The 14,123-nt window shown below is 46.5% G+C and overlaps 1 protein-coding gene across 1 annotated transcript in view; it reads left to right on the top strand.

Annotated features, from left to right (window-relative positions):
* The first annotated feature begins 2,292 nt into the window (after nucleotides 1-2,292).
* The window catches only part of obscna (obscurin, cytoskeletal calmodulin and titin-interacting RhoGEF a), a 40,267-nt gene continuing 28,436 nt past the window's right edge, over nucleotides 2,293-14,123 (top strand). The window contains exons 1-24 of the mRNA XM_080297062.1: nucleotides 2,293-2,359; nucleotides 2,669-2,706; nucleotides 3,622-4,000; nucleotides 4,752-4,913; nucleotides 5,085-5,189; nucleotides 5,309-5,575; nucleotides 5,659-5,928; nucleotides 6,022-6,288; nucleotides 6,365-6,628; nucleotides 6,716-6,982; nucleotides 7,303-7,572; nucleotides 7,683-7,949; nucleotides 8,116-8,382; nucleotides 8,602-8,874; nucleotides 8,952-9,215; nucleotides 9,334-9,600; nucleotides 9,872-10,138; nucleotides 10,221-10,490; nucleotides 10,676-10,942; nucleotides 11,301-11,576; nucleotides 11,743-12,009; nucleotides 12,603-12,869; nucleotides 13,108-13,374; nucleotides 13,744-14,010. Of these exons, the coding sequence (XP_080153188.1) occupies nucleotides 2,293-2,359; nucleotides 2,669-2,706; nucleotides 3,622-4,000; nucleotides 4,752-4,913; nucleotides 5,085-5,189; nucleotides 5,309-5,575; nucleotides 5,659-5,928; nucleotides 6,022-6,288; nucleotides 6,365-6,628; nucleotides 6,716-6,982; nucleotides 7,303-7,572; nucleotides 7,683-7,949; nucleotides 8,116-8,382; nucleotides 8,602-8,874; nucleotides 8,952-9,215; nucleotides 9,334-9,600; nucleotides 9,872-10,138; nucleotides 10,221-10,490; nucleotides 10,676-10,942; nucleotides 11,301-11,576; nucleotides 11,743-12,009; nucleotides 12,603-12,869; nucleotides 13,108-13,374; nucleotides 13,744-14,010 (5,842 nt within the window). The remainder of the gene's footprint in view (nucleotides 2,360-2,668; nucleotides 2,707-3,621; nucleotides 4,001-4,751; nucleotides 4,914-5,084; nucleotides 5,190-5,308; nucleotides 5,576-5,658; nucleotides 5,929-6,021; nucleotides 6,289-6,364; nucleotides 6,629-6,715; nucleotides 6,983-7,302; nucleotides 7,573-7,682; nucleotides 7,950-8,115; nucleotides 8,383-8,601; nucleotides 8,875-8,951; nucleotides 9,216-9,333; nucleotides 9,601-9,871; nucleotides 10,139-10,220; nucleotides 10,491-10,675; nucleotides 10,943-11,300; nucleotides 11,577-11,742; nucleotides 12,010-12,602; nucleotides 12,870-13,107; nucleotides 13,375-13,743; nucleotides 14,011-14,123) is intronic.

Raw genomic sequence — 14,123 nt, forward strand, 5'->3', positions numbered from 1 at the left:
TGGTGCAGAGAGTCAGGCTCAGAAGAAATGCCAAACACACGAGGGGGAGTGTTTCCAACATGATCCAGAGGCTTAGTTCAGCTGTTTCGTCAAGTTCTAAATTCCCTCGGCAGATCTTCACATTGACTTGGTTCCTTTACCGTGACTCTATTTTTAGAGTTTGTACACAAAGATCCACATTTCATCATGCAAAGCTCGTCTGTTGGACATCTTCACAGGATCAAGACATCAGAGGCTGCTCGTCTTTCATCTTCAGAAACAGCGACAGCCTTCGAGTCAGAAATACAACGAAATATTTGTTCCTACACCGACTCGATATTTTACCTGTTAAACATTGCAGTGAATGAGCTTCTGTAAACTGAGAATGGCTTCTGTGGACCACCGTTCTCCTTCGCAGTGATGACAGGTTATTTTCTGTGCCCCACAGAGATAATCTCTGCTGATACAGTTTCACTGGCACATGGGACTGTCTGTCAGACTGAGGTTTACACAATGCTGCCTGGCTCTGGCTTTCTTCTTTTTGATGAGGGATTCCCACAAATCTGAACTACGTAAAAAATGGTTAAAACAATAGCATAAAGGCTGAAGCACGGTTGGCTGCTGGGCTTTGACCGTCTCATTGTAATGTTTCCTGTATTTGGTTTTTGGGGCAAACTGAGCTTTTCAGATCCCAGATGCAGCCACACAGACCATAGTTGTGGTCAAAAGGTTACATACAGTAATCACGGACATGGATGTCAGAGTAATTTAAGGTTTTAATGATTTCTTTGAACTTTTAAAAAACAAGAATTGGTGCACAAGTTTGGATTTATTCTGTGTTTTCCTTAACCCCCGCCCCAAATAACATTAGGTTAAATGTCCCTTAGCAAAATCTATCCAACCATCGTGAAATTGAGGATTTTGGAGGGTCTCCTTCTTAGGGCCTCCAGTACTACTCACAGCAAAACAGCCCCAGAGCATAATGCTACTACCACCATGCTTGACTTTTGATCTTTTGGAGAAGGCATTTGGTTTGTCCATGTGTACGCCTGCAAATTTCAACTGCACTTTAAGGCTTCGATTATGGAGCAGTGGCTTCTGTCTTGGTCGGGATCCTCTCAGTCTGTGTAAAACTTGTTTTGACTGTGGACAGTGACGCTGGTGTTCCAGCGGTTTCGAGTTCATGACACACTTTAACCCTGGTGGTTTCTGGGCTGTTCCTGAACATCCTCTCAGCGGAGGGCGACAGCTTGGCTGGTCTTCCTCAGCAAAGTGGTGACATATCCAAATAACTGGTACTTTTGTCCAGTTGTTTGTGTTTGATCTGCAGCTGTTCTGATGTAGCTCTGTGATGCTTCTCTGATGGACCGTCCCAAAACCCCAACTTCAAATTTACTGACTATGTTTAAAAGGAAACCCACCAGGCCGTGATGAGTGGTGAAATATGCAGCCAGAGTTATGCCCGAGGCTCCAAAGGTGTCTTATGAAGGTGGGTCTTGATTTGATTTTACATGTGCGTATGTATGCTTTGACCCTGTGTGGATGACAGAAAATCCTACATTCAAACTTGTTTTGTAACGATTTTAAGGACGTATGCATCTTTCATGACCTTTTAGCATTAACAGTGGAAGAAACCACCTCTTTCCTGTTACCTGTTTGACGTCTGTATCTGTAACAGGTTTTAGACACTGTGGCACCCAATGTGTGTGTGTGTGTGTGTGTGTGTGTGTGTGTGTGTGTGTGTGTGTGTGTATATATATATATATATATATATATATATACATACATATACATACATATATATATATATATATATATATATATGTATGTATATGTATGTATATATATATATATATATATATATATATATATATATATATATATATATATATATATATAATGTTCTTCCTCTACACCCCCCCCCCCCCCCCCCCCAATTTTTTTGCACATGTCAGGCTACATTTCATTGTGTGTTATACTTGTATAACTATGATGCATGTGACAAATAAAGAACCTTGAACCTTGAACCTGTGGGTCGGGGTTGTACAGAGCAGGCGATTAAACCCCATCAGCCTCATGGTGCAGAGACTCGTCTGATGCTGTTCGGTCATTTTGGTCTCATTGTTGAGAGAAAATGCTGCAGACCTTCTGATGCAATACAAAGGTTGCTTTAAAATAAGGTGAATCTACGTTTTGTTGTCATGTTTGTAAGCTGGTCAACCCCTCATTGATGCACGGTGGAAAACCATCAGAGACACTGGGACCACTGTTTACATTCTGATTGTTTTTCATGGTTCCAGTGATGTCGAGCATATGGTGCCTTGCACCATTAAAGCCAAAGCTATCTTTGCCCTCATACTGACAGAAGGCTATTTTGGAGGTTAGTGTGTGGGGAGAGATATGTCAGCTGTTCAGCACTATGCTCCATAACAGCAGGAAAAAAAGAGAAAGCACTATAGCCTGTCAACTTTGGGAACTGGGATGCACAAGGAGGCATGGACACGCTCTTTGGTGGATTAAATGCATCTTGTTAACCTTAAAGGCTCTGTGAGAAACAGCACAGCACTCCCAAAGGATCAGTGGCCACGCTGGAGGTTTCATCCAGCTCGTGTTTGCTTTGGATAAAGTAGTTTTGCTTTTTTGAAACAGGTGCAGAAACAGTGCATGCAGGCATGTGTTCGTCCTATAGATCACCTGCTTAGTTTGAGAGCTGGTGCATTGGTGCAGGTAAGCTTATGTATTCTTCTTTAATTTGGAAATGTGTATAGAAATGATATTTTTTATTTTTGCAGTTGAATATAGCCAACAAGAAACCCTGTTGAATAGAGTATCACTGGAATATAGTTGAATTATATTGCAGAGTTGTATTAAGCTGGTTTGCTGTATTGCTCTGAAAGGATTTCAGTTTTTATTTCTCTGGTGTTTATTTTGCAGAATAGATTTTAATAGGCTTATGATAAAATATTAGGTAATCTAGATAACTGGTTCCAAAGACAGTGGCGTGTGTGACGCATCATAAAATACCATTTTAGCTGTAGGTAATGTAATGGAGCAGACTGGCCTATGCTTGGAGCGCTGCTGGGAGGAGCTGGCGTGTTTGATGATCTCAAATATCATATCAATCGGTCGATCGCTTGTTGGCTTTTCAGAGCTTTCCCTTCCTCTGAGTTCAGCTCATGTTGCCTTATGGAGGTTTGATCACAGCTGAGTCTATATTGGTGGGGATGAACTCAGCCAAGTGCGGTGACAGAGATTACTCTGCTCTTCATTACTGACTGGCACGCCATCACAGGGATCAACAACATGAGACACTGATGCCATGTATATCAGTTTGATGGGGTTACCATTTTGGACGTTGTGGTTTGATGGTTAGCCTGAAAGGAATTAATCTGTTTTTGCAATGATGTCCAAAAGATTTAAGCACTTATGCAGAAATCAGTAATGTCTGTACCCCTGAACTGTGAGCTGAATGAGTTCGTGGAAAAGCTGATTTCTCTTTTTGTAACACGGTTAGACAACATATCATGACTCAGGGTCACCTCGGGTACGTTTGTATTTGCAGCCTGCTGACTGTGATAGAAAACAAACTTCTCCAGCCAAGAACAAGAGACATGGGAGACAATAAGCCTGGAGGAATAGTAGCAGCTGCAAGTATGTTTATTTCTAAATGCATTTGTGCTTTTTCAACAGAGTTCTCACCATGAGTCAAAGGCCTTTAGGCCTCTAACGCCGCCTGTGTGTGTGTGTTTGCCAGAGAACCGTCTGCAGGTGGTGAAGGGATTGGATGACGCAGAGGTCTCAGAGTGTGAGAGCTGCTCCTTTGAGGTATCTCTTAACCTAGCCTACATAGAGGGCGTGTGGATGAGGGATGGGACGCAGCTCAAATCTAAACCCAACTGTCGCATCAGCACACACGGGAAGAAACACTCCCTCTTACTGAACAGGGTGGCTTTGGGAGATGCCGGTTTGTTCTCCTTCCAAGCTAATGGCATTCAGACCTCAGGCCGACTCACTGTCAGAGGTAATGTGACAGAACTACTTGCATGCTCACAGGATTGAATGTTTTTATATGGCCCAGACCATCTCTGTGTTAGATCCCAAAATCAGGTCAGTGACTTTCTCCGGGGCTTCGATAACCTGAACCACTAACTCGAGGTTCATACGTGTCTTTAAGAGGCTGTAGTTTCTGCAGTGAAGTGCATGCTGTAGTTGAAATGTCCAACAACTGCTGGACTTGGACAGACGGTGTTAATCAGTGTTATGAACCCAACAAAGCTATGGAACCGCAGAACATACAGTCACAGCGCACCGTCTTTCATTTTAGTTCGTTCAGGCGATCGTGGCTCAGAGTTGGGAGTTCGCCTTGTAATCGGACGGTTGCCGGTTCGAGCCCCGGCTTGGACAGTCTCGGTCCTTGTGTCCTTGGGCGAGACACTTCACCCGTTGCCTGGTGGTGGTCAGAGGGCCCGGTGGCGCCAGTGTCCGGCAGCCTCGCCTCTGTCAGTGCGCCCCAGGGTGGCTGTGGCTACAATGTAGCTGCCATCACCAGTGTGTGAATGTGTGTGTGAATGGGTGGATGACTGGATATGTAAAGCGCTTTGGGGTCCTTAGGGACTAGGAAAGCTATACAAATACAGGCCATTTAGTTCAATAAATAAATAATGATATGGAGTAATATGTCAGATTGCAGTTAGCCAATATTTTAGTGGCAAAAAGCTCTCTTTGGTTACTTTCACTAAGTTTCGAGTCATAGTGTGGATATTTCCTGCCAGCTAGGGACATTCACATCGTGAAGGAGCTGGAAGATGTCGACACAGTCGAGCGTCAACCTGTAACCTTCGTGTGCGAGGTCAGCCAGATGGATGTGGATGGTCGGTGGTACAGAGATGACTGCCGGATCCGTCCTGGGGACAGCATCAAGATCAGACACCAAGGTAAAAGATCAGTTATCTTAGCAGTAGGCCTTATTTTGGGGGAGCTAGCCTTATAGTTGCTTGAACTGATGAGCTTCAGTCATTGGTACCTGAACCATAAGGGGAACTCTGAGAATTAACCGAGGAAAAGGTAATAAGCAGAATAAAATACTGGGTTTAATGTGATTTCAGGTGAAACTCATTCTCTGTCCTTCAAGTCAGTCAGACCAGAACATGCAGGAGAGATCAGGTTCACGGCAGAGCGGGTCTCATCCTGTGCAACCCTCACGGTACAAGGTGAGCCCCGAGATTCATACCTCACACTGGGCATGAAGGAAATCCTGATGAACACACAAGAAATAGCTCTTATAAAACAATAAAGATCATAAAACCTGAGTTTATTCTTCCACTCTCAGAGCTTCCAGTCCAAATAGTGCGTCCTCTGAGAGTAAAAATCGCCATGTATCGCCACCGAGGTCTGCTAGAGTGCCAGGTGTCACGGCCTAACGCTGAGGTCAGGTGGTACAAGAACAGGAAGGAGCTACTTCCCAGCAAGAAGTATCAGCTAATCAGCCAAGATATCTACAGGCAGCTTGCTATCAATGACGTCTGCTCGTCAGATGAAGACACCTATACATGTGACGCACAGGATGATAAAACCTCCTGCCAGCTTCTGGTGGAGGGTGAGGTTCCCACACTTATGAAATCAAACTATGATGTCAGGAGCTGTGCAGTAGAGGTAATATGTATTATGCTGTACGTGCAGAGCAGGCTATCACCATAGTGCGGGGGATGAAATCGGTGGAGGTGATGGAGCCAGAGCCTGCACGATTCCAGGTAGAGACCAACTTGAAATCAGGGAGGCCACCAAAGTGGACGCTGAACGGTGAGGTCATGGAGCCATGCGCGGCAGTGGACATTGACAGGGAGGCCACCCTCCACAGCCTGTGCTTCACCTCCACAGAAAGCTCCATGTCAGGCCCGGTGGTCTTTGTCGCTGGCAAGAGTCGTTCCACCGCTCAGCTTACGGTTAAAGGTGAATCTCCCACACCGCCTCAAACTGATAACATGGTATTCTCCAGTGAAATAATGGAAACACGCTGCTGAACTAAACCTGTCTCCCTTTTAGAGCGGCCTCTTCAGGTGGTCCACCACTTGGATGACGTGGAGGCAAAAGAGAGCAGCTCTGTGACTCTGAGCTGTGAGTTCGCCCCATCTCCCAGGGTGGTGCGCTGGTTTAAGGGCCGCACAGCTCTGAAATCCTCTAACAAGTACAGCATGAAGAGGGAGGGGAAACGAGCAGGGCTGACCATCCACGGCCTGACGGGGATGGATGCGGGACAGTACCGCTGTCTGGCTGGAGGGTCACAGAGCTCGGCACACGTTAAAGTAGAAGGTAGGTTCAGGGTGATGCAAACGTTAATATGAAGCCTTTTCAGGACACGTTGATGAATTGAGCCTTTGTATTGCAGTGCGGACACTGAAGTTGATCAAACACCTTGAACCGGTGGAAATTGAGGAGAATGGCGTCGCCACTTTCTCGTGTGAACTCAACTACGTGGTGGCCAATGTGGAGTGGCTCCTCAATAATGTCCGGCTCTATTCCAACGCCATCAACAAGATCCACCACATGGGCACCATGCACAGCCTCACAATCAAAAAGCTTCGGCCACAGGAGAGCAGGGTTACCTTCAAAGCGGGCCTTCTCACTGAGACAACCACCTTAAAGGTCAAAGGTCAGTGACAGAAGGAGTTGCTTAAATTTCTCAGAAACATAAATTGCAATGATAACAACACAAAGACTAACCTGTAATGTGTCCCAGAATGCCCAGCAGTGTTCCTGAGGCCTCTGGAGGATGCAGTTGGAGAGGAGCAAGGGGAGCTTTGTCTTCAGTGTGAGATTTCCAAAGAGACGGCGAGCCCTGCTTGGAAGAAGGACGGTGTAGTTCTGACAGCTGATGACAAACACGAGCTGCTCCAGTTTGGGAAGTCCATGGCTTTGATCATCCATTCACTGAGCAAGGACGATGCAGGACAGTACACGTGTGATCTCGGCACAAGTCAGACCAAAGCCAAAGTCACAGTACATGGTGAGTAGAGATGGACCGATACCACTTTTTCATGTCCGATACGTAATATCGGATCGGTCCATCTCTAATGGTGAGTAGAAGAAGAAACGCCATTTCTAATAAGCTCTCAAACCACAGGGTAAATTGTTTTATGCGAGTTTATCAGTAAAAGCTCTTGTATTTCTGAAACCATTTAAGAAGTTAAATAAGGTCATTATTCCTTTACTCTGCACCATGTTTAATGAGTGTTGGTGGCATTAAACCTTTCTGAGCTCTCATCCACAGTTAGTATAGCATTCAGCTGACATATGTGGTCATTCACTGATTGTATTTATTTACAGACTTACACATTACAATTGTCCAGCGTTTGAAGACGACGGCTGTCCTCGAGGGAGACACCTGCACCTTTGAGTGTCTTCTCTCCCATGATCTTGACGATAAACCTTCCTGGACCATTAACGGCCAGCTCATGGCTACCAACAGCCGTATTCAGCTCACCAACAGCGGCCGCATGTATACGATGACAGTTAGAGATGCGTTACTTACTGACGCTGGAGATGTGGTCTTCACCATTAAAGATCTAACCTGTAGGACCATGCTTTTTGTTCAAGGTACATAATCTTTCCTAAGATATGGTCACGCCTGGAGAGTTTATACACATTATACATATCCTACACTGTAAATTGTTTCAAGATGTTGAAATGTGCCCTTTCTCACACAGAGAAGCCAGTGCACATCTTCAGGGACTTGTTGAACGTCAAGGCCGTGCCTGGTGAGGATGCAGAGCTGAGCTGTGAAATCACCAAACCAGAAGTCACCATCCGTTGGCTGAAAAACGGGCGTCTGATCAAGGAGAGCCCCAAGTATGAGATGAGCGTGGAGAAACATCTGGCACGGTTGGTGATCAAAAGCACCACTATCCGAGACTCTGGAGAGTACTGCTGTGAGGCCGAAGGCGTGGCCTCCCGTGCCAAGCTTGAGATCAGAGGTAGCCTCGATTTGACTTTTCATTCATTCTTGGTTAGCAACCATTTACAGGTAGTGGTAAAACACAGGCTGCAGCAGATTGAAAGGATCGATATTGTCTCCACGCTTATATGTCTTTGGGCTTTTCATGGCTGGATCGGCTTTACTAAGCTGCCTTTTCATTTCAGAGTTACAGCACACATTTGCCAGGGAGCTGAAAGACACTCGAGCAGAAGAAAGAGGAAAGGTGACACTCGAGTGCGAGACGAGGCAGCCAGCCAAGCGTGTGACCTGGCTGAAGGGCTTGATTGAGCTGCGGCCTGGAAGGAAGTATGTCATCAGGCAGAAGGGCGTGGTGCTGTCGCTCGCCATCACCTCACTGGAGAAATCGGACACAGATATTTATATATGTGACGTTGGCACCATGCAAAGCCGGGCACAGCTGACTGTGCAAGGTGAGCGTGGATCATTTAAATCAAACTGGGCCATATCAGGCAGTGATGGAAAACACTGTAAAACAAAGGAACCAACACACTGGGAGAAATGCCAATACGATGAGTGCTGCAATGCAACGTTTATCATTGCTGAGTAAAATGTTTGGTAAAAATCTAATGGTGCTGATCGGGTCATGTATGCTGCAAGTTTGTCAGAGTTTTGTCTTTTCCGTCTCGCAGGTCAGAAGGTGGTGATTCTGGATGAACTGGAAGACGTTGAGTGTCTGGAGGGGGACACGGTCACGTTCAGGTGTCGTATCTCTCCCAGTGACTACGCTGGGGCCAAGTGGTATTTGGATGAGACTTTGCTTTATACCAACGAGCTCAATGAGATCCAGGTGCTTTCAGGAGGCTTCCACACCCTGACGTTTAAACAGCTGGCCCGTAAAGACACCGGCACCATTTCCTTCGCAGCAGGGGACAAAAGATCGTACGCCTCGCTGTTGGTTCGAGGTAAAGCTGAGATCTTTGGGTTTTAACGTGTATTTTTTGTCACATCTTACATGTGCTGTGCTTCATCTGCTCACCAGAAAGGCGTCCCACCATTTGTAAGTCACTTGAGGACTGCGAGGCCATCGAAGGAGGTGGTTTGATTTTGTCCTGTGTGACCTCCAAGCCGTGTCACATCCTGTGGTACAAAGATGGCTGTCTCATGTGGAACTCCTCAAGATACTTTACCAGTCGTTTGGGGTGCGAAGCTCGGCTGACCATTCGAGAAGTTTGTAAAACAGATGCAGGAGTGTACGAGTGCAGTGCTGGCTCTGTTACAACCAGGGCCGCGGTCGCTGTCAAAGGTACCAATAGGGATTTATTTGTCACGTGGTTGCTGTGGGTCGAACATTTCTGGTAGATTGTATATGATTACATTGGAGAAATTATAATAAGCAAAGACCTCCTCATTGTCACTCCTAGCCATCCCAGCAGAGTTCATCCACCATTTGAAGCATGTGGAGGCCAAAGAAGGAGAAGCTGTCACCCTGACCTGTGAGTACTCTCTGCCTGGGGTCCACGTCCACTGGAAGAAAGGTTTTGAGAGCATCAGGCCAGGAGACAAGTACGTGATGAAACAGAGGAAGACGATCAACTCTCTGACCATCAAAGCCCTGAAACCCGAGGACGCTGGACAGTACACATGCCTGTGCAGAGACCACCACACTACAGCAAGTCTCAAAGTACACGGTAAAGTCTTCATCACACTACAAACTCACCTGACACAGCTTTACCAAAAACTTCTTCTTTAGCATTTACAACATGTTTCACATCCATTGCGAGCTCATGCAAGTATAAAAGGAGCAGTGAGAAATACAGACGCATGCAACATGCAATAACTTACTGTGCACTGATATATGGCAGTTAGCCACACACAGGTACAGCTGCTAATGCAATAAACTATCACACAAGCTTTTATCCTCTTTTATTCACGTCTATGATGTCACTCCTTATTTTCCAGCTGTTCCTATCACATTCATACAACAACTCAAGAATATGCAAGCAGAGGAGGGCAGCAGCGTCATACTGCGCTGTGAAATTTCCAAACCTGGGATCCCGGTAGAGTGGAGGAAAGAGGATGAGGTGCTGAAGAACAGTGTGAAGTACCAGATAAGGAAACGGGAGACCACACTGGAGCTCCTCATATGGAAACCTGTGCCCGAGGACGGTGGGGTCTACAGCTGTGTGTGTGCTGATCAGATGACATCTGCCACTGTCAGGATTACTGGTAGGACTTTATTTACCAACGAGCTGATAAAGGAATATGAGGCCATCTGTGATTATTTATCTGGTCTTAATGGGTTTCTCAGCTCTCCCAGTCACCTTCAAGCAGAAGCTGAGGAACGTGTTGATAGAGGAGGGCAACACTGCCACGTTACGCTGTGAGCTCTCCAAACCCGGTCAGTCGGTGGAGTGGAGGAAAGGCGGGGATGAACCGATTAGAAATGGAGAGAAATGTCACGTACGACAGAGAGACATGCTCGTCGAGCTGAGGATCTTTGATGCGACCCCCGAGGACAGCAGCATCTACACGTGCATCTGTGGAAACGTGGAGACCACCGCCACTCTGACTGTTAATGGTAACTTATGTTCTAGTGTTTTCTGTGTATCTGGCAGGTACAGGCAGTCACACATTTGAAACCCACACATTACGGCTTTAATTAATTACCTCAGTGAATTTCAGAGCAGACCCGTGAAAGAAGGACGTGCTGCATGTTTGTTTTCAGGCGCTTCACTTATCTCGTCCACTTACTTTGCCTTTCAGCTCTTCCCATCGTCTTCAAACAAAAGCTAAAAAATGTACAAGTCGAGGAAGGACACAACATCACGCTGTGTTGTGAGATCTCTAAACCTGGTGTCCCAGTGGAATGGAGGCTCGGAGGAGATCTGCTTGAGCACGGAGACAAGCACCAGATAAAACAGAGGGGCTCGGTCCTGGAGCTGAGCATCAGAGATGCCGTACCAGAGGACACCGGTGTCTACACATGTGTGTGCCGAGAGCAGAGGACAAAGTCTACGGTTAAAGTTATTGGTGAGTTTACTCTCGGTGCCACATCTCGTTATTACTTAGCCCTGCTAAATGAGGCCTGCACCGTCTGACCTTTGCTCAGGTGTCACACACCCGAATGCTCACACTAGCAAACTTCCATCGTTTCTGCTTCTGTCGGTCACACTTCCTGAGGATCAGTTCGTTAAGCACATCACCTGGCTGCTACTTACCTTCTTTATCTCTGTGGAAGCAGTAACGATAAACGTTGCTTTTCAACGTACTGCACAGAGACCTGAGAAAAATGTCTTTTCACTGAACTTTGACCTGTAAATCATATTTGTCTCGTTCTTGCCTTTGTTTTACTTCACACATATAAAAATATATGTGCCTGCTTTGACAGCGATCCCTGCGACATTTAAGGTGAGCCTGAAGAGTCAGGTGGCCGAAGAAGGGAGCAGCGTGACGTTGCAGTGTGAGCTGTCAAAGAAGGGAGTCCCGATTCAGTGGCAGAAGCAGGGGCAGCTGCTCTCTGAGGAGGGATCGCGGGGAAAGTATCGCACAGAGCTCGAAGGAAAGACGGCTAAACTGACCGTTTTAAACATCCAACCGGAAGACGCAGGAAAATACAGCTGCATCACAGGAGATGAGAAAACCACCGCTGAAGTCAAAGTGAAACGTACGTTTAAATCAGTTTGTGACCTTAACTGCATCGGTCCTGGCTATTTAACCTCTGTGCTACATGAAAAAGCAGAAATAAAGACTGAATAAGAAACAAATACAGCGGGTAGGTGTAAACGGCACTTTGCAAATTCAATCACCAAAAAAGATCCATTTTCCAACAGCACTTCCTGTAACATTTAAACGGGAGATCCGGAGCCTGGTGGTGAAGGAAGGGGACAGCGGCGTTTTCTGCTGTGAGCTCTCCAAACCTGGAGCTGCAGTCAGCTGGAGGAAAGGCAGAGTCGTTCTGAAGCCTGGAGAGAAATACGAGATGAAACAGGACGGGCGCGTCACTAAACTGGTCATCAACCACGTGGAGGAGAGCGATGCCGGCAAATACACCTGCAAGACTAAAGACAGCCAATCGACTGCTGAGCTCACAGTCGTAGGTGAGACGCACCCCCGACATCTGATCGTGATTTCATAAAGCACTCTTCTTCCTTCTTTTTGAATTTTGATGTCATTATTTAACAGAGTCACCCAAGCGCAGACGTCAAAGAGGTCAGCCACATAATAGTCAGAATGAACTAAGTAGACCGTCATCACTGTGTGAACCCACTCATGTTTCCATATCGTCACCCAGTTTGTGTCACAGTGTGTCCTCTACTGTAAAGTCCTGCATCATTGAAGCCAAAGCTTCCTGAATCTTATTATGAGCAGCAGTCCATCATTTGTCTCATGCAGGCATCATGAGACAAACACAGCCTGGAATATAATGGATTAGAGTTTAATCCATTATAGCGCATATCGAATACCCGCGTCTCCTCTGCAGTAGCTTTGTAGCAGAGTGGACACTGGATTTCTCCACCTGTAGTCGTGTTTTCCACTCATTGCTGAAGTTGTACCATAAACAACCCTCCTATGCTTTATGGATTTCAGTGTGACCTTTAATTTTATCTGTAATAATTGTTTATGTATTTTAAAATCACATCCCTTTAGTGCGCGACACGTGATGTTCTCTGTGGCTCTTGGTTTTCGTTAGAGTTACCGCCTAGTTTCAAGATACTGCTAGCCAATCAGGAGGTGACGGAGGGCAGCGGTGTGGTTCTGCGCTGTGAGCTCACCAAACCTGCGTCCGCGGTGGAGTGGAGGAGAGGAGGAGAGCTGCTGAAGAATGGAGACAAGTACCAGATGAGGAAAAAGGACCTGCAGGTGGAGATGAAGGTCGCAGACCTCTGTGTGGAGGACAGTGGAGATTATACTTGTATATGTGGAGAACAGAGGACAACAGCTGAGATCAGAGTGAATGGTGAGCGCTGCTGCTTTCACTGTAGCAGTTTTCCAGCATCCTGAATGTCATAAAGCAACATTTAAAGATGAAGATGACGAACAGAAGTATGGTGACTCAAAAATGACGCAGTATATACATATATCTTTGTTTAAATCTATTTTATATGTCATTGACTTCATCTCAGTGTCTACCTGTCAGAGCTACAGCAGCATAAAGCTGACGTGCATTTCAGGATGTCTCCTCTGCTCTTTTCTAGAGCGGCCCATCAAATTTCTTCAAGACTTGAAGAATATTCAGGTGCAGGAGGGCGGTGTTGTTACACTGTGCTGTGAGCTGTCCCAGCCTGGGGTCCCCGTGCAGTGGACAAAGGGAGACACTGTCCTTTCAAACGGAGACAAATACCAGATCAAGCAGAGCGGCTGCATCCACGAGCTCCACATCAGGAAAAGCCTCCCCGAGGACAGCGGCACCTACAGCTGCATTTGTGATGAGATAAAATCCACGGCAACAACAATTATTACTGGTGAGATGCATTCAGCAACATCGTTCACGAGGCGATCGTGGCTCAAGAGTTGGGAGTTCGTCTTGCAATCGGAAGGTTGCCGGTTCGAGCCCCGACTCGGTCGTTGTGTCCTTGGGCGACACACTTCACCCGTTGCCTGGTGGTGGTCAGAGGGCCCGGTGGCGCCAGTGTCCGGCAGCCTCGCCTCTGTCAGTGCGCCCCAGGGTGGCTGTGGCTACGATGTAGCTGCCATCACCAGTGTGTGAATGTGTGGATGTGTAAAGCTTTGGGGTCCTTAGGGACTAAGTGCTATACAAATACAGGCCATTTATAATTAAGCTTTAACAATCTACAAATGTTTTTGTAATGTTTCTGGCTATCACTCCTTAGCAATACCAGTGACCTTTAAGCAGAAACTGAAGAACCAGGAAGCTGTGGAGGAGGGCTGCGTGACCTTACGCTGTGAGCTTTCCAAAGCTGGAGTCCCCGTGGAGTGGAGGAAAGACGCTCAACTGGTGAAAGAGGGAGAAAAAATACAAACAAAGCAAGAAGGCCGAGTGGCGGAGATGTTAATCAGAAACGTAACTCTGGCAGACTCTGGCGAGTACAGCTGTTCTGTTGGGACTGTTGTGACATCAGCTGACATCAAAGTAAGAGGTAAGCTTCACTACAGCTTCACTACAGCTGGGGTAGAGATACAAACTGTCCAGCTGGGAATGACCACAGGAGAAAACACCCAGCACTTCCTGTTAACCACGGCAGATTTAGAA

The sequence above is a fragment of the Astatotilapia calliptera genome, chromosome 23, assembly GCF_964374335.1.
Source record: "Astatotilapia calliptera chromosome 23, fAstCal68.1, whole genome shotgun sequence".
Lineage (NCBI taxonomy): Eukaryota > Metazoa > Chordata > Actinopteri > Cichliformes > Cichlidae > Astatotilapia > Astatotilapia calliptera.